The sequence below is a fragment of the Alligator mississippiensis genome, chromosome 9 (genome assembly GCF_030867095.1).
Source record: "Alligator mississippiensis isolate rAllMis1 chromosome 9, rAllMis1, whole genome shotgun sequence".
NCBI lineage: Eukaryota > Metazoa > Chordata > Crocodylia > Alligatoridae > Alligator > Alligator mississippiensis.
Window position 1 is genome coordinate 4177934 of NC_081832.1, and position 20609 is coordinate 4198542.

Genomic DNA, 20609 nt, shown 5'->3' on the forward strand with positions numbered 1-20609 from the left:
TAAGCAACGTGATATTGCTAACCAAGCAAAGTAGCCTGTGCATCCTGTCTGGGTGGAAATGACGGACGCGTGAGGCCCCTGATGGGCAGGATGCACATGCTGCAGTTTCTCACTGCAAGCGCCGTGGGGGCATTTAGATGGCAGAACATGAGGAGGGGGTGAGCTGCATGTCTAGACCAGTGATTCTCACCCTTTTTGGACACGAGGCACCCTTCATTAGACTCAATAACTTGTGTGAATTGAGCAGCATCCCATTAAAAAAATTAACTTATTTTATTGCAGTGCTTACCTCTTTGCAAAGGGGCAGGGGGTCAGGGGAACAGCCAGGAAGAGACGAGCCTGAGCCTGTGCTCATCTGATTTTTTTTCCTCACGCCTTGGGACACCCTTCAAAGGATGTTGCAGCACCCTGGTTGAGAACCGCTGGTTTAGACAAAATCGAGTAAATCCATTTCCAGCTTGAAAAGCTGTTTCCTCCTTTCTGCCTTCAAAATGAATGTTGAAAGTTATGATGCGAGAAGCCTTTGAGTTCCCAACCAGTGCTAAATAGCTCTATTATGCAGACCTCCCTCACAAGGTTGAAACCTTATTAGTGAATATTAAAGGTCCATTCTGGACCATTTGTTCCTGTTATCAAAAGCATTGTTGCGTTCATTGAGAACATGTCCCTGATCTCTGTTTTACTCCAGGCAGACAGTCATCATACTTTATGAATCATGTGCTAATACAGATCAGCTATGCTTCCTGTTTAGTTGCACAGGTAGCCTGAAAGCTATAAGCCCAATTAAAATAATTGGCACAATAGCTGCGCTTGAAAGGGTATGACAAAAAAAGGCATTTAATTGCTGGTTTGTTTTAATGAAGCTTTCCAATTTGGTTTAGACTGAATCCTGTGATGGTGACAGAGCAATATTCTGACTGGCTGTATATTTAACAAGAGCTTAGTATATCTCTGGGGGGATTCTTTATTATTTTGGGACTTACAAATCCAGGCTGATCTAAGGTAGCATTCAGTGGGGTTTTTTTGTCTTTCATTTCTTGGGAAAGTAACCTCAAATGTACTGGACTACGGGGGACATGACAATGTCTAAGCTGACAATGTGGAGCTTTTCAAAGACTCCCCTGCAAAGCTTGCAAAAGTACTGCCAACATGAATCTGAATTGCCCTTTGTCAAATTTGCCAAATCTGTCCTGTTTTAATTTGTGAATCTTTCAAAAACCGCTGTGAGCTTGTAATTCTCGCTTTATGGAAGTGCTGGAGGGGCTCCCCGTGCCTTGGCATTTGGTTGAGTGCATTTAGTTTCAGTTCCTGGCACCCTAAGAGCGTGGAGAAGCAGCTTGTGCACATCAAGCAAGTCCACTGGTATTGGATTAAAGTGAAAACTTTGCTCAACTTTGTATTCAAGGACTCTAGATGAGGGGAGTACAGCATGTCTGCTCAGTCCTGGTCTTAACAAAGACCAAGACACCCGCTTGCTTCAACTGTATGTGAATCGTATCATGATCGAGACCCCCAAGAATTACAGTCGGATCCAAACTGTTCAAGTGGCACACTTGTCTATTCACTCAGCGTAATAGGAGATTCACCAAGAGACTTCTCGGGTCTAGTTTGCAGGGTGAGATTTGCACCGGAGGACAGTTTCTCACTCTGTTCTCCATGATAGAGAAGTGCTGGGACGAGTGCTGGGTATCAACAGTGCAACTTTCCCAAATTAAGTAGTTTTTTTTCTCTCCCTAACTCATCTGTGTTAGAAAGCTGCCCCATTGAACCACGACAAAGACCTGACCTGAGCACGATAAAAAAAGATCTTCTCTTTGCTGGGAGTTTTTAGTTAAAGTGTTCTTGTTTGTCACAGCTTTCTTTTTTTAATTGAAGTTTGATTTTGTAGCCGCTGTTCTTTAAATGATAATAGTTAGTACCTATAAAAATGGTAATGGTAGCAACAGTTAGCTCAAAAAATGCTTAAATAGGAAGTTAGAGGTATGTTTGCATGCTATAACCACAAGTCTGCTGCAGCCCCAAGTTGGTTATTTCAGCTCAAACATATATAGTTCCTGGTTTCCATAGGTCCTAGGTTTAATCTCCAAAACCATATCCCATTCAGGGCACTGTGTATATATAAGCATAATACAAATAGTCCCTGAGACAGATTAGTCTTGCGTAGATAATTTCATAACGACTAGCCCAAGACCACTGTCAAAGCTTGCTTTAGAACTGTTGCATATTCTTTCAACCCCCTTCTCTTGCAAAGCAATAAAGAAAAACCCTTTTGTAGTCTTTCCGGATGAGTGAGGATAAGGCTGTAATGCTCTCTTCGTAGGAAATTATTTTTTCCAATTAGAAAATTAAATTCCTGCAAGATATTGTTGCACGGCTCTGCCTCGTGTTCAGATGGCCTCAAACAAGAGCAATTCTCCCTGAGGAAATGTCTGCAAAGTCCATGGCATATCATTAATATACTTGATTCAACAATCAGACCTGTGCCACTGTTGGTCCTTTATATTAAGGAACATACTCCTAATGCATACAGCTATCTGTTAAGGCCAGGGATTGCATCTCTTGCAACTTGTGTAGCTCTCACAAACCAAAGAAACCTATTTTGCTTTTTGCACTGGTACAAGAACAGTTGCATCTTTTTCACCTTAGTGGCTATTCTGTCTGTCACAAGGGTGTTGATCAGACTTTGACCTTCAGGGCAGGGAAGATATTCGGGAGCTAGTTGGCACAATAGGTTAAATACGTTAAATTCCAGAAAGCTGGGCTCACATATGGACTTGTGTCACTAATAAATTGGGCAGCCTCACCAGTGGATTTTTTTGTCTGCCTTGCAAAACCATTAGTGAATTAATTTGGGATAACACCAGTCTCTGAATGTGTCTACAAGCTTGTTAGGGTTTAGCTTTTGGCTGGTCTTAGACTCAAACCAGGCAGCCATCTACACTGCAAATCCCTTAGCTTGACCCCAAAGGGAAGTGCAACCCAAGGCTGGAAGATCTATTGAGCTTCAAGGCATGAGGTCAAAGCTGCCCCTACTTGCCTCCTGGCTCAACCCTTCCTGCAGGGTGTTTGCAATTCACTGGTTGCTAGAGGCCACCAGGAAATCCTCCAGAAGCAATCCCAAAATTCCTATACGTTATTTCCAGCCCCTCTGCACTCCAGTTTCTATCTCTACTGCCCCGGATAAGAGCCAAGAAGAGAAGAGAAGAAGGCAAACTGATTCCTAGATGGGCTTCTCTCTCAAGGAATAGGAAGTACAGCATGCAGCAACTGCAAAGTAAACTATAGTCAGGAAGAGGTGATTTGTGGCTCAGTTACTTAAGGGCAACCATCAGGGTTGGTCCTAAATATTAATGGAGATATACCCTCCGTTTTATTGAAACATGGCACCGTCATAGCTATATGAGCGTTTGCGAACCAAAGCTAAGCTACATACATTCCTCCTAAACAGGAGCAGCTTATACAGTGTCTGCCTTTCTCTAGGTTGCCCTTTCAGGCCTGTATGTTCACAGACCCAATATTCACCCTAAAATTGGTAACAGCAACCAAGCCCCTTCCCAGTTGATATGCTCTGTGTGTACTGGTGTTTGTGTAACAGCTATATCCTCAGTTAAAACGTGGTAGATTCAGTGTCATGACACACAAAATCAGTCTTTCTGAAGCAAGAGGTTGAATGAGTTACGATCGAAGCACAGAAAATTGGGATTCCACCGAACTTGAGTTCCAGCTTTGTCTCGTATGTCTACCAAGGGCTGAGCGCAGCACACCGGCGACAGCACAGACGTGTGGGGCTGAATACTGTACTGCATGCAAACACATCCTTACTTTCCGGATTGTTTTCTGGACGGGGCCAGCGGCACACTGCACAGGGATGAGGCCTTAGGATGATTGTGGGGCTGTCAACTGGAAGCACCATCCCGTGGGTGGAAGACCCTTAGCAGAGCTGAATCAGAGCAAAAGGAATGAATAGGGTGTGGAAAATGCATACACAATTGTTTAATAGATGGTTGCTTAGTTGCAGCTACTTGCCCTTTCGAGCCCCTAGCGTGACCCAAACTTAGTTTGGCAGCATTCATAATTAGAAGACTTAAGATATGACATTTGAGCCGAACCCCTCCAGGCTCCTTTAATACTTGTACGAGCCAGGATGTAATGATCCCGAGGTGGATAAACAGCTCCATGGGAGCGAACAGACCAAACTTAATAAAGAATGGTGTTTATTTTATTAAATGGCTATGCTGACCAAACACATCTTGGAGACAAAGTGACAAACAGAAAGCTCCCGTTCAATTAGTCTCTTGACCTCCGTGGCTCCGGGAGGGATGCCGGGAAAGGAGCTCTGGATCACAAGGCCCCAAGGAAGGTTTCCTTGACAACACTTAGTTGAAGAAAAATGGGATTTCATGAATGTAGTTGCATATTAGCCTGCAAGATGCTGACTTGGGAAGCTTAGCACCTGACAGGATTGAGCCCTCACCATGTAAAGTGGCCAGTGGAAAAAAAAAACTATTCTTTTTCTAATAAAATTAATTAATGAGTTGGGTTTTTTTTAATGTGTGAAGACAAATGTACTGAGGAAGAGAGCAGATGTATAGTTTAAACGAATAACCCCATTATCCGCAGAATCCACCTTGTCCCCACTGCAAGCCACCTCTAGACAAATGGAGCGCAATTTTCTGCTCACTAATAATGGATTTTTTTCCCCACCCTGCTTAGGCTTGGCATGAATTATTTAGGTTTAGAGTTGTTTTCAACAGTTTCAAAGAGAAGGAGGTAAAAAAACGCCAAGATACACAGCTATCGTTCTAGCTGCGAAACAGATGGCCAGTATTGCCAAAGCTGAATGGTAAGCCAGGCTCTAAAAATCAGTGTTTTAACCATCAAAATACTTTTGAAAATAATATTTGGGTTGGGTTTTTTTTTTTATTTCTGACATTTGAACTATTAGTCTTATGTTTTTAGCCTCTTTTTTTTTTTTTTTTTTTTCAACTTCTAGGGCTCAGAGCCCCATTTTTTTAAATATAAACTGGAATTTTCTCATAATCACAAGACTCCAGGAGCTGGAACTTTAAGGAAAGGCACAATATCATCGGAGCTGCCCGAACATTGCACAGAGATTGGCCTTGCAACCTTTTCTAGGCCAAAAACATCGACTCCTCCTCTCTCCCCTCCCCGCCACAAGGTTCATGAACATTTTGCCTAAGAACTGCAATCTCGGGGTCCTACCGAGGGCCTCCTTCTACGGGCGTTCTTGCAGCTCGCAAGTTGGTTGAGGCTTGCAACGATGGTCAAAGCAATGAACAGTCTTGTAAAAACTGAAGCCGGTTGGCATAAAACCAAAAGCCATATGAGTGAATCAGGAATCGGCCAGATGGCCCTGGAAATAAGTAATAGAAATGAGGGGGTGATTGAATAAGTGGCTCTGACTGGATCTCTCCCAAGTTAGACCAAAGAGAGAGTATTTCTCAAGTCAAAAACACGGTCTATTTTAAACTGTAGGCACACAGTTCCTTGGGGATCCTGGGCAGGTTTTAGCTGGCTGAAAGGGGCCAGACTGCTCCTTCCCATCTGCTCCTCTTCCTCAGTTGTTGCAACTCTTATTTCAGTACCAAAAATTAAAAAACAAAACCAAACATAGACATATTTACTTGTTAAAGCTGAGCTTAAAACATGTGAGATCAGCTTTCCTGATCTGCGGGTGCAGGGGGGGGGTACACGTGTCAAACTATACCTGCATAAAATGCCATATACCCAAATCCTGGGTCCTTCTGTCCTCCCCTGGCACAATCAGTTCAGCATCTTCCAGATGCCGATCATTTCTTCTTTTTAATTTTTTTCCGAGTGACTTCTGAAATGCAGCGAAAGACAGAGACCTGAAGCAAATAAGATTAGGGGGGTTTAAAAGCTAAATAAATTAGCATGAATCAATCTAATTGCTAACATGGCCTTCATAGCAGGATACAAGTGATGTAGAGTTAAAGGATTGCAGGCAACCTCTGACCTATCCATTAGGCTCCTTCCTTAGCAACACCCTTGCTTTTGGGGCTGGGTGAGATGGGGCTCCTCAGGGTAGGACTCCCACGAGGTCGAAGCATGGGCGAGGGGAGTTGGGAGCTAGGACTGGGGGTAGTTTGCGGTGGCTTCGGAGCCGAGAGAAACCCGATTGAGCAGGAGCCTCCCTGTCTGTTCAAAAGCCAAGAAAAGCAGAGTCCGAAGGGGAAAATCACACAAAGAGGAGCATATAGATGGGGGGAAAACCTTCAAGTCTAAACACCTGGACCCTAGAAGTATGTGAGCACGGTGCAGTTGTTCTGTGCCCTCGCTCATACACTTTTGTTCAATGCTCTCATTTTTTTCCAAATCCTTAAGGATCTGGGTCAGATGGTCCCATGGCTGTTCAGGCATTTCTCCATTATACAAATGTGTGTCAATCTTTGGGGTGGGCTCCCCCCCTCCCCCCATACAATCAGCTGTGACACTAATGAGACTGGCACACAGACGGGCCTCTTCTTGGAAAGGGCAACACGTAGAGCTCATCAACATTTTTTCTCTAAAACTTTTTTTGACAAAAATATCCCCTTGTCTGAGCAAATCACTTTCATAAAAAGCTGCTTTTTTGGGTGGGGCAGGGGTTGCCCCAGATTTTCTGCTTTTTTAAGTACAACCCTGGAAATGGCAAAATGCTGGGGGTTTTGTTGTTTAAATTTTTGCCTCTCTCTGCCACCACTTTTCTTTATTTTTTGCCCTAAAATGTAACATAATGAAGGATACCCTGATTTCAGGGGTTTCAGGATTTCCCACCCCCCAGCCACCACCGTACATTGCTTCTGTTGTCTATTCTGTAACTCTTTCAAACTTCCTTGGCTTTCCATCAGATAGAAATAGCAACAGAAAAACTAAAAAGAAATAAAACTGAGAACCTTAAAAGAAATCCTCAAACAACGAATATTGCCTGATTTATTTCAGTAAGTAGAAAAAGCGGAAATGAAAAGATGACCTCGCTTCCAGGAAAAGAATTGCTACCAAAATTTTCCAAGAATTAAAAATTATTGTGTTTTTAACCTTCGGCAATGAGAAGTTCAACACTTTGAGACACTTTTGCAAAAATTATTTTTGTCTATTTTTCATCCAGCTTTATTGATGAGGGTCATCCTTCACCTTAGCTACAACACCCTTCTCTAGTAACACTTCAGTACCACTGGATAATGGGCATCTCCATATTGTGGAGGCTCCTGCTCACAACTTGGGAAGAGGAAGCTTGCTACATGCAAGTTGTATGATTGACCTTAATTCGTACAAATTAGACATTTTATACTGCCTTCCCTATCGCTACCAGCTGTATAAATGAAGTATGGCCCAAAAGAGAGTTTTGTGGCTGGTTTCATTTGCCTAACAAATACTTCACATGATTATTGCTCCTCCAGTTTCACTCACGTCAGCAGAACAGTGGCTTATTTCATAAGAGGAAGGTCAATAACAACTGTTCAGATTTTAGCACTGTAACAAATCAGTTGAAGGAAACAGCTTTTTCTTTTTCATTTAATATTCAAAAAATGAAAGGAAGAATGGTTTATGGGCTAGAGAACTGAGAAGGGGGAAAGCAGGCCTTTTCATAACGGAAATACTCTTGGAAAGTAAGATTCTTCCCTCTGTGATGGAAAGGTCCTATCAAATTTGAAAGGAATGGAAAACATGCAGCTCTGTATAGTTTCCATTTAAAATTGTTCCTCAGAATATAATGAAACAAATGTCTCTAAAGGAATCTTATTAGCTATTTTATAGGACGCTAGGATTAAATCGTCTCTAGCCCAGGGGTGGGCAAAATGTGGCCCGTGGGCCGGATGCAGCCTGCCAGGCCATTCTATCTGGCTCACGGGGCCCCTAAAAATTTTAGAAAATTAATATTTATCTGCCCCTGGCTGCCTGTCATGCGGCCCTCAATGGTTTGCCAAAACTCAGTAAGCGGCCCGCCACCCAAAATAATTGCCCACCCCTGCTCTAGCCCAATCAGCTGGGTTAATGTTGAATAGAAAGACTATGTTTCCCTTATTCCAGAGGAGCTTTCCACAAGGGCTAGTACTCTTAGGCACAAATTTGGAATAGGTTCTATGCAAAGGCTGGGTGTGGGGTGGGGAAGGAGGTGTCCACATGTGCACACGCGAAGCTCCATACCTCTTACCCCCTGCTGCTAGTTGCTGGCCGAGCTCATGGACTCATCACAGGATGCTAATGGATGTAGTTCCATTTTCCTGTTTTCATGCCTTGTTGCCCAACCACATATTGAGTCCAGATTTACACAAGCTTAGCTCAGTTTATCTACTAACCTTGGCAGAGTTTAATGGTTGTACCCTTCACACAGAGTTGTAGTCCAGTGAATTACATGGTTGCTTATCTATTCTGTTCTAAGCAAATATTTTGTTACTTGTCCAAAATCCTTGGGTAGGATTAAGAGACATCCCTGATGTTGCTTGGGGATTCATTTCATTCAGCTGTATTGCAGCATAAATACTTACTGATTGAACAATATTAACAATAACAGTAAAACTTTGCATTGACAGCACATGGAGTCTTTCATCTGAAGTGCCCATACAGAATATTTATTTTATAGTGAAGGAAAGAGCCACAGGAATGAAGTAATTTGCCTAATCCTCACTGTTATTATTGTCACGAGAGAGCAAAACTCATTCACCTGTCCCCTGCTCATATTGTAGTCTGCTTTGCCCATTCCTAGGACCATGAAATGCTTCTTAAATAGGCAGAAAAGGCCAAAAGAAATTGGCTAAAGAAACTATCATCCATCATGGGGATCAAGAGAGGAGAATTAAAAAACAGAAAAGAAAAAAACCAAATTAAATGGGCTGAAAGTTCTCAAAGTTTATTATTAAAGTGCAGATCCCAAAGGAAGAGCCAGGGAGGAAGGTAACTGAGTGGGGAAAGGAGAGAGCAGTCTGGGAAAGGGGTGTATGAAACAGGATATAACTCCTAAGATCACAGGGAGAAAGCCTGCCTGGATAGGGACCTCAACATTCAATGAGTGCAGACTACCTGAATTGACCTATAGGACCTATGTACACGCCACGATTTTCCCCCTTTTATGCACTGCAACTGCATGTCTGTTTGCATGAGCAGGATTTCCCATAGATACTACTGGCAAATACCTGAACTGATGCCAACAGCAGCCCAGGGACAGAGAAAAGGTATCTCTGCTATTTCAAGTGTGCTGGGGCTGCATCAGTCCTGATGGGACATTACAGCACATAACACCCTAGACACTCTGCCCCTTCCCCCTTGCCTACCATGCTGTGTCTTTTCTGCAGCAGACAATTTTGATGCTACAGCTCATGCAGACAGTGTCTTGGACACAGCTCTGTTCTTCCACTCAACTGTAAATCTAACCTAAACCAGTGAGATAATTTGTTTGATAGAGGCAACAGAGAGTTCATTGTTCCTGGCCCCTGTGAATCAAAGTACCCAACAGAAGTCATTGCTAGGAGATGTTGAAGTCCTGTTAGTGTCACATGAGCCCGTCAGCAGAGGTTCTTTTACGAACAAGCAGCACTTCTTTGAACTGGCAACATATGATTTTAACAATACAGAGCCATCATTAATGGCAATAAAGCCCTGCTGGCTAAGATAGAGATCTACCCATTCCTTTCTGGGGCTGGAGGCAAGAGGCATCACTGAACGTTTCATCTTCATACAGCTGCAGTGGGGCGTTATCTCTTCACACCATACAACCCATTGTGTCTCCTTGGATAACGGGCTTAATGCTTTACTGTGGGGCTGTCTCTCTGTGGTCCTATTTGGGTGCAAATGTAACACAGCAAGCCAATTAAATGCCTGATTGGATGAAGCAGTCACAGTCAAGTGACCTGTGGCCAGCCAATCAGGATTCAGGATTGCTACATGTTTTTATGGTATGTGCGTTAATCCCCTATGAAAAGATTAAGCATTTAACCTATTACTGCTGGTTCTGTTGAGATACAGAAAATCTTTTGCGCTCTGGGGAGGATTCCAAATTGAACTGTGAAATGGGTAATATTCTCCCCGTTCCCATTTCAAAGGCCCAGCCTGCTGGCAGAGATGCTGCTTGTACCCTGTAACACGTTCTGCAGCAGCTTCCCCTCTGTTCATATAGATCAAATATGAGAGTGTGTTACTTCAAATGGAGGATTAACTTGTTTTGGAGAATACAGCTCGATTTGGAGGCTGCCTTCCCCTCCCCCTATCCCTACACCTCCTCTCCGGTGCAGATAGCAGTCACTAAGGACAAACAGCTTAGCAGCAACTCTTTTTTGATCCCCTTTAACCAGAAACCTGTTTACCTCTTTAAAGTATAGATTTGGCTGAAGTCCTTTCAGTTTTCCAAGCCAGTGGTTTCTGCAAAGAGAACGAAGTCCACTGGCAATGTATCTGCACACTCTTCCTTTTGGATATACTTCCATTTCTGACATAGTCCCAGCCAAAGGGAAGCATGAAGGTGATTTCCCCACTCTGTCACCCGGGGAAGAGGAGGAGGAATAGCAGCCATCTGATAGCAGAGGCATTCCTCCTCATGCTGCTTCCCCGGGGCATGGGACTAGCTCAGAAGGATACAGGGAGCATCTTTGAATGCTTTAAGCCACTGCAAAAACTCTTCTGCTAACCATACAGGGCAGACCTAGAGAAAGATGCCTCATTTGAGATGTAACAGCTCTAAGTAGACTAAGATCATCCACCGGAAGTAGTTAGGGTATGTACTATATATCCTAATAGAAAACCAAAGGTCCTTTGGATGTTCAGATCTATCCTCTGCACTTGTACGATGCCCCTGGGTAAAAGTAGCTATTATGCTAAAGTTAATATTGGCTATTGCTGGTAAGTTTTTATTGCATTTTTTAAGGCAAAAATAAATGAGTTGTGCTAATGCAATCAATTACTATGCTAATTAGTATGTTTTGAATTTTCATGCTGTAAGGGAAATGTGGTTAACTCTGCCTTATCTCCCTGCTCACTGAAAGATTTGATGCTCATGGCAGGTTTGGCACATATATTTGAGATGGAAAAATGCTTCTTATGAAAAAGTTGGTTCCAGGAGGATGGGTGAGGCACTGTCCTACCCCCCATCCTGTTGTTTGGCCCATGAATATTTTATTTTAAGGCCTAGTGGGATGTTGAAGGTTGGTGTGAAACTTCACATCTAACTTGCAAACACAGTTGTGTGTACCATTGCAGCAATTCAGTGCTTAAATGGCCATTTACAAGTCTAGGTGCAATCATTTATTCCATCCGGCACAAATGTGCGTGTATTTTTGAATGCGGCCTCCTGAAAAAAAGTATGGACGTAAAGCTCTAACATTAATATATTTTATCAGCATCAAAAAGATCTCATTTTGATTAACACTGCTGCATCATGCTTCTCCCGGAAAACTGACGTGTTTGCAGGATCTTTCTGTTGGAGGTAGTGTTTTCTGAGGGGGCGGGATGGCTTGGGGGCCGATGCAATGCAAATGGATGTGCCTAAATTTGATTTACACTCCTAGTGATGAACTGATACTAGCAACAGCAGAGACATTTGAGCTGATGAAGTGACTCTGAGCTTAAACATTGTGAGCCTTGTAATAAGTCTTAAAATTATAATTCCTCTCTTCCAGCTTGCTGCATTAGAGAGACAAGTATTTGATTTCCTGGGATATCAATGGGCTCCTATTCTAGCCAATTTTCTCCACATCATCATTGTTATCCTTGGCCTCTTCGGTACTATCCAGTACAGGCCACGCTACATAGTGGTGGTAAGTATTATTCAAGTTTTTTCTTCTATAGTTACCCAGGATGGGGTTCATAGAGTGGAATAAGCCAATATTATTTACTTGTAGCTGGCTGGGCTATTTTTAAAGATTTATTTTACTTTTTCATAACATTTACTCAGTAGTTTCAGAGGAAATGAGATTATAGTTATTATTTGTACTACAGTATTATCTAGTGGCCAGAACTGAGACTGGAGTCCCACCATACAAATATATAATGAGCAACAATTCCTTCTTCAAAGAGTTAACCATATCAACACACAAAGGGGTTGGAGAAAGGAAATTCTATTATCTCCATTTTACAGAGGAGGAAATTACAGCATGGAATAATTAAGTAACTAATGTCACATAGCAATGGGGAGTGAGAGCGCTGACATCTGAACCCAGTCTCCTGCATCCCAATGCAGTATCTTAACCATAATATCTTTTCTCTCTAAGGAAATGTTCAAGTTTCAAGGACATGAAACTTAACCTCCAGCTTTTAGTTCTGGTGAAAGATGCCAGAATGACAGCCTCAGTGTTTGAAGTCTGCTATTTATCTCCACACTTGGTAGAGTTTTGGCAGCAGTAGTGCAAACCTCAACATCTGGAGGGGAGAGACGGGGCTGTTCCCCATAGCCTCCCTGCTGAGCCTGCTAACAGCTAGCTGGAATCAAGTGCATGAGCTAGGAATCCACTCCCAATTGCACAGGACCCATCCATCAATTCACAAAGGCTCTCAGATGATGACAGTCTGTCAGCTGTATTGAACCAGGTTGGATTTGACCAGTACAGACCTCATTTTATCCAATTTTCTATTATTACTCCCCTGAGCTGTCTTTTTCTCCATTTTCATTTTTTTTTCAATCTCCCTCTGCTGTAAGGAAGTCTGAATGCTCTGGGTTGGCTGTGATTGTAGATCCACACGTCACGCTCAGCCTGGACTATAAAAGCGCTTGCACTATTTTTTTTGTGCGTTCATCTTTTGCATAAATCTTGATCAAACGCAGCATGCTACGATGAGACAGCAACAGTAAAAGACCTCTTTAGGTCGACCCATTATGATTGTTGATAAAGTTATCAATGCTAACAGCCATTCCCTGTAGTACGTCTCAGCTCTAGGCACGTAGTGTATCCACACTGTACAGAGGAGGAAAACTGGTATCGAGCAGTTAAGGGACTCCTCCCAGATTTATATAGCAAAGGGGTGGCAGAGTTGGAGGTAGATCTTCCATATCCCATGCTGCATTAACTATGCTAGTAAATCAGATGCCATGGCCTTTGGCTAGATACCTTTGGCTCTTTCCCTAAGCCTGAAACATCCATGATTCAGTTTTCCATTACATTTTCTCTCTCTGTTCACTGTTAATTATAATTCATTTGCAACTGAAATTCACTTTTTAAATTTATTTTTACAAGCAGATGTTCAGAAGTGTTTTCAAATACTTAAAATCTGGTCCTGCCAGCCAACATCCCTGACTGCAAGCTCTAGTGCCTTAAAATTGACCTCAGCTCTATCTGATTCACATTTCCCTTCAGCTCAGGCTTTTTGCTGCCAATTATTAAGCAGATAAAATTCTCGGTGACAGGGACTATTGCTTAAATAATAAACTTCTGCCAACTGTCAGGTTTTTTGGCAGGAGAGGGCTTCCCACCACCTTAATCTATGGCAGCTGGTGGTGTGGAAATCAGGGTGTAACTCCGGCTCTGTCTGACAACTTACTGGCATTATACTCAAGCCCTCCAGCACTAATGCATGCCAGAAATACTACATGTTGGTGTGGGTGGAAGACAATTAAGCACCGGAATAGAAACGCCCACAGGTTGTGATATTCAGAGTGTCACAGGCAATATTTTGGGGGGATTCAAAACTTGTCTATGGCAGTGCTACTTATTCCATTTTTCAGGATTTTTACAGCATTCAGCCTTCATGCAAACAAAACCAAATCAAATAACAAACTTCTCGGGACACGGGAAAAAGAAGTGTCATGGCCCAGCTATGTATTTCAGAAATGTTAGCTGAAGGCCTTCCCCTGAGTCAGAGCAGGGAGGAAGCCTATACAGCAGGGCTTTTCCAGCAGAAGTCATTAGGACAGGTACCGGGGGTTCAGTAACCAACATTTCTGTTTCACACACCTGAGACTAGCTCTTCCCATCCCTCTGGAGTGGTTGGTTCTGCTGCTCTAATTCCTCCGAGCATCCAGCCCCATATTGCTAAATGCTGCTCTCCAGGGAAATGGCCTCCATTTGATTATTTAACGTGTATGCTATGAAACGTGTGTGTGTATATACACACATTCACATGCACACACACGCCATTCACCTCTCCATAGTGCTCTACCAAGGAGCAGGTTACAGGCTTTGGAAATAAAGCTCCAACCCCCTTTTTTTCCAGAATTTAGGAATCATAGGGAAGTAGAGCTGGAAGGGACCTCTCGAGGTTGTCTAGTCCAGCTCTGCTCAAGGCAGCAGCATCCCTAACTAAACCATCCCAAGCAAGTGTCTGTCCAACCTGCTTTTGAATTTCAGAGCTCATTTGTCTCCTGATGGTGTTTTGAAAGGGGCTATCCAGAGGTCAAAGGGAGCCGCAAGGAGCCGTTTTTCCTCCTTGCTCTGTCCTCAAGGACCTTGCGTCTCAAGCGTTCAGCTCCTAAACAGAAGCCCCTGTCTTTCAAGCTGGGAATGAACAGATGTGCCTCCCATCAGTGTGTTATCTCTAATCATTAGAGCTGCTCAAGACTGGGATACAACCCAGCCGTGGCCTCCCTATCTGAACACCAAGCCCCCCGCTCCTGCAAACACTGCTGGCGTGGGAGGATGCCCTGCTGTCCTTGGACTGAATCAGTCAGCTGTTGCACAAGCAGTTGCAAAAGTGTGCAGGGGTTTCTGGTGGTGTTGAGTGACCCTCTGCTGATGGACACAGGCCTGGTCCTCACCCTTCAGCGAACCACCCCGCAGAGCAGAGCCGACAGCACCCACAAGCCCTGCTTTGGGAAGCTGGATCGGAGCGCCACAATCACGAGAGAACTGTAGGTGCATTAAAATCCAGACAAATGCCTAAGGATCAGAAAGGGAGCATGGTGATGGTGTGAAGCATTTAACTCTCTCCTGCTGTACTTGCATCTCTGAAGTGATGTTTCAGGCAGCTCCCTAACCGTAGTCCAATCTCTCTCCCTTGACATCCCCCTTCTTAGTACGCCATCTGGACTGCCGTTTGGGTCACCTGGAATATCTTCATCATCTGCTTCTACTTGGAAGTGGGAGGACTTTCCAAGGTAAGTAGGGCTGTGATCAGACAGCAATGTTTCCATCAACGGAGATGGAAGGAGGAGGGCAGGGGAAGGGGAAGAGGGACTGCAAAGAAGAAATACTGCCTGATGTCTTTGAGATTAAAGAGGAAAGCAAGCTACTTTCTACATCAGCTGAACGCTGATGTTTGGTGGCTACCGTGGGGGCTATATGGAGGCATGTTGCAAGCTTTCGGAAGAACAGGCAGCCCTTAGCATAGGTGTTAGTGGCAGGATGATTTTCAGGGGCCCCTCTCTGTGGAAGCAGAAGGTGTTTTAAGAAGAAAAACAGAAAATGACCTCTGTGTGATATATAAGGAACATACCTCACCAGTGATATCCCTAATGGGAAGTTGCCTCTGGGCATTTGAGATCAATTCTTAATGAAGGTCCAGGGGTGATTAAGGGAGTCTGTGAGCTAATGAGGTTGCCCCTTGCCCTACTTAAAAACACCTTAAAAGGACGTATATGTGCTCAGGGAGGCAATGCATGAGGGACTTCCGCTGATCGTTGGCCAAAATGAAGTCTGAGATGGGGATATCACTACCTATGTCCTGAATTACTTGTTGGTAGGAATCGTGGCCAGATGGTGGGTTAAAGCACTTGCGGCAGCTTCCTCGGTGATCTCTCTTTTGTTGTCCCACGCTTAGTCCAGCTGAGCTCAGTTTAGAGGCAGGAATAGGTCTAGGCCTGTAGACACCTTGGACAAAACATCCTCCCCGTCCTACCCCTTTCGATAAACGGCTATCCGTGTCCTCAGGGAAGACGCCTGAAGATCCAGCATGTTCTTACATGTGACAACATGCCTGACACTGCTTCTTCGAGGCAGGGCACTTCCCACCTCCGCTCCCCCGTCTCTACATATACCCTTTTTATTTTGCAAAACAGCAAAGCTGCTCATGCAGACAGGCCTCTGGCTCACAAGTAGGCAGCCATATCTTTTTGCATCTTTATAGCCCTGATCTAAAGACTCTGGATAGACTCCTGTTGACGACAGCAAGATTTGGATCAGGAAGAGCTGTTTTCAGGATTGCTCTCAAGCCTGGGACAGCCCTTGATGAACTGCCTCCCGAACACGGCAAGGGCACTGCAGTGTCCGTCCCTGCCTGAGGTTTTGCAGGGCATACAGCCATGTCCTAGTCTCCCTGTTTGGAGGGAGGGAAGAGATCCTTACCTTTGTATGGCATCCAACATCCACCCTTTTTTATGAGCACCTGAAAGAGAAAGGGAGGGAGGCCATGTAGCATTTCTGACCACCTGAGCGCTTCTTGCTTTTATTTCTGACAGGGCAGCCTTGCGGAGATATCTGTGTCAGCAGCCAGCTAATTTATAATGACAAAACGCAGAAAGGGCAGTGAGCTAGAAGGAATGGAGTTTGTTAACTTGGCAGCTAGTAATGACAGCCCTATAGAGTTCAGACAGGTGATAACTCAGCTGGGGAGGGAAAGGAGAAAAGCACCCTGAGTGCTTCTGCTTTAACAACTTTAATAAATGCCTCGAGGAATGAAAATATGAGCAATGAGGAACCTGTTAAATACCTTAATGGCAGAGAGTGCTTTATACAGTTTGGTGCACAGACCCCGTTTTGTGAGGAGCTGCAGGATGAGAGAGGAGAACAGGAAAACAGAGAGGAACAATTATATATTTATACTGCAGTCGCCCCTGGGAGGGCAAGTCGTGAACCGGAGCCCCACTGTGCTAGACACAGTACAGCGCTGGTTTTCCTTCCAGTTAAACTTTGCACCCCACCTTGTGACCAAGCACCAAACAGTTTTATTGCCCAATAAAATGACTAGCACTTCCATTTGTGGTTTTATCTTTTTAGGATGAGGGTAATTATATCAAGTATGTCACCTTGCAAATGGATAGCCTGAGGAGTCAGGAAAGATCATTTCTCCAGTATTCAGCAGTTCTCCAATTTCGGCAGACCCCGTAGGGTCAAGGTGCACGGCTGCATCAGTGCATTATGGAGAAGGAGGGGGCTGCCTTCCTTGCTGTCTTTAATAGGGGTGTTGGACTCCGACATAGGGGTCCTGGCCTGCACACCCATAATCAGAGTGAGACTCCATTTCTTTCTTCCTTGCTAGGTATTCTAGAGTACCGTAAGAATGGTGAAAATACGAAATTTTACTCAGTTTTGCACAGCAGCCAAAAAGTTGCTTAAAAGTCCAGTATTGGTCCAGATGTCACCTCCAAATTCGTTGAAGATTTCTGCTAGCATGCCTGAGCATTTCAGTCACAGGTTTCCTAGACTGCAGGCATAATTGCACATGTATACACAATTCATGCATACTTTTGCCCAGCATGTGTGTATGTGTAATCACAATTGTGTGTGTATGTACTCAGAATAGAGATACGTGCAAAGACAAGCTATCAAGTCCTTTTGATACATAATTAGGGAATAGTGATATCATTGCAATGACTATCTGTGCAAAGGCACAGACACCTTTAAAAATATGGACCTTAATGTCTTCCACGACAATCACGTGTTGCTTGGAGTTAAACCAAACTCTCTTCATTTTCCATTAGCCCTAGACTCTTCTGAAGTGCATCAAATTCAGTTCTTTTTGTCCAAAGGGAAAATTGTCTCTGTCCTTCTCTGTATTTTATGTCAGTTCCTTGAAAGAACTGGACTGACGGTTGTGGTGGGTTTTGGTTTTTTTATTCACCCTGTCATTTTTCATACTGATACCTTTCCTCAATAGAATAAAGAGAATGAAATACTGTCTCCTGTAACTTCATTAGGTGGACAGCAGACAAATGGGTTGTCAGAGAACTGCCTAATAAAGCATGTCCTTGCTTCTTTGAAGTCAGCACCTGAAAGGTCTCTGTACAGAACAGGTCCTGCGGTACCAGCTCTCCCGTGACTATGCTTTGCTAGCAAGCAGACCAAGCCTGTGCAAGTTTTGAGCTGAAATATTGCTTTTTCAGCTTCAGCAGCAAGATGCAGATGCTTTTCACAGTTCTGAGCACACTTTCAGCCTCCTGGTGAAAGGCTGTTTTGCTGAGCATCCTCCGCAGCTGCTCTGGATCAGTGTAATCGGTGGGACGCATGAGATTCCACTTTCCAAACCATCACTTTGCTTCCTCCTGGCTTTTCAAGCATTGCCTAGCCGTCCTCTAGCTATTGATATAACCTATCCCTCACTATCTGGGTGGTATTTCAGGTTCAGCTGCAAAGATCCCAGCGCACTTCTCATTTACACAAATGCGCTTGAGCTAGTGGGAAATGTCAACCTCAATTAAGAATTAAAATCAGGCTGATAAAAACATATGTGCTCCCCCACCCCCCTATGCTGCCACATAGACCCTTTACCATGTACTCGGGACACAGATACTCTTGGATGGCACCTTTAAACCTGGCTCTGTTGATGCTTTTCACCCGGAGCTGCCCATCTTTGGATAGCGATCCTTATTTATATTCTCTCATCCAGATCTGACACTGGTTTAATCTCAGGACAGTGTCTGTCTAACCTTCTCGTGGTAGAAGAGCATAAGTCCTATTAGCCATAATCAGATTTATCCGCATTTGAAAGAACATATTAGCTCCTCTCTGGTAGCTTTGTACCTGAGCAAGCGATAGGTGGAGGTGGGAAGAAATACATTATTGATACCTACCCCCACCTCCTCCTGAATTCAGAAGTTCGAAAGCTATTATTAAGTCGTTAAGCAGTGCAGTCGACAGACCCTTTCGGCAGTCTAATTAATGATAAAAGCAAGCATCCTGCTACCTCAGTGAACTGCAGCTATTCAAGACACATGGGTAGAAAATAAAACCTGGTGATCATTTCCTGTCTAATTTAAAAGATGCAAAATGATCCCACCATCAAGCTCTCAGGGTTCGCTTAGGTGGGCTGACTTTGCTTGCACAGCCATTAATGCTGCTTTGCCTCATAATTAATGAAGGGGGCTGTTGAGAAGGCAGCTAGTGAGAGAGGAAACAGCTGTCTGATGGCACTAACTGGACAAAGAGCCAGTCTTTCTCAAGCTGATTTTGTGGGCACTAGAGTTGGACTGGGGCTTGCTCCAAGTGCAAACATAGAGCGCGTGCAGAAGAAGAGGCAACGGGGAAAACTCTTGCGCTGCATTAAGTTGTAGAGCCATTTGTCCCCCTGCAGCACCACCTCCGAGCGAGCGAACGGCAAACCGATTAGCAGCAAGGTTCAGCCACAGTTTAGATTGAAATGTGATCTTGGCTAGCCCTCAGCCTGCACTTGAGAAGGAGCTTTTATCACTGATTTTGCTCATATTTCTTTCCAGATTGAAGGCTAATGAGGTAGCCGTAGCCCATCAAATAGCTGCCTGTCGAGAAATGGGGGAGTGTGGGCATAAACAGGGCTCTCTGTTCCTTGCTGTAATAAAGCTAGTTAACTCCTGCCAGCATCTCAGTATTTCCCAATCCATTTCCAAATACGTCACAAGTTTTTTAAAGTTTTTCTAAACTTGATACCTGGGGGAGGGAGGGGGGAGTTAACTAGTTTTTACTCTGATTTTTTGCAATTATTTCTAATAACGGTCCCTTGCCTTCTTAGTTTTCACAATAAGGGACAAAAAATGCTGATGGATTTGAGGCGTTGAAGTAGGGAAGCTAGGAAAAGGATACTTTAATGCCTGCTGAAATCTGGTAGTGTTTTTTTCCTTATTGTGAAAGCAAGAAGTCAAGGGACCATTTATTAGAAATAATTGAAAAACTCAGAGTAAAAACAACTGGTTTCCTGCTTAGCAAATAGAAGTCAATAACATGGTTTTCGTGGATGCTTTTTGATTTCACTCGATCCGCACAGGTGTCCTCCATAGAGCCCCGCCGGTAACAAGAAGTGGCAGATTTCAGCGTAGTACGAAGCCTTCGTTCCTACCCCCTTTTACTCATCCGCTTGTCAAACCTGCAGCTGCAAAACAGCTCCAGATATCTCCTTGCAGGCAGAACACGAGGGCACTCATAATCACCGCTGGTGATTGGTATTCACGACGTCTCCGCAGCCGGCGAGGCTGATCGTTTTGTGTGTTTGCCTGCCCGCACAACTCAAAAATGTGCATATATTTTTGCAAACAGCCCTTCAAAACTGGAGTCTTTATATCGCGAGGAATCGCTCAACCTTAGCACGGTTGTTTCCGTTCGGTGACAGCGTAACTTCTGCCCGGGTTCCCAGCTGGGGATATGTGTTCGCACTAGCACTGAGTGTGTGTACGTGTGCAAGTTTATTGCTCCTCCACCTGCCTAATTCCTCCTTGATAGCTAGCAGGTTCTTCAGGTTATCCAGGCTCGGTTCAAAATGAGGTTCATGGATTGCAAATGAGTAGAGAGACATCGCCTGTATTAAAGGGAAGCAAAGGCCAGCCCTATAAGGATTTCCAATACGGAGACTTGGGGAGATTTGCTATCCCATTGTTTTCCTTGCTCTTCAGCTATAAGTAGAAGCAGCTTATATTCTGCAAAGTTTTTCCTTGGAGGTTTTTAAGCCCCGGCTAGACAAAGCCTTGGCTGGGATGATGGAGTTGGGGCTGGTCCTGCTTTGAGCAGAGGGTTGCACCAGATGTGACCTCCTGAGCTCCCTTCCAG

General features: G+C 44.0%; 1 protein-coding gene across 2 annotated transcripts in view; it reads left to right on the forward strand.

The window, feature by feature from the left end:
• The window catches only part of NKAIN4 (sodium/potassium transporting ATPase interacting 4), a 73182-nt gene that overhangs the window by 25119 nt on the left and 27454 nt on the right, over nt 1-20609 (forward strand). For both annotated transcript variants that reach the window (XM_019484445.2, XM_019484443.2), the window contains exons 2-3: nt 11631-11768; nt 14957-15037. In XM_019484445.2, the coding sequence (XP_019339990.1) occupies nt 11631-11768; nt 14957-15037 (219 nt within the window). The remainder of the gene's footprint in view (nt 1-11630; nt 11769-14956; nt 15038-20609) is intronic.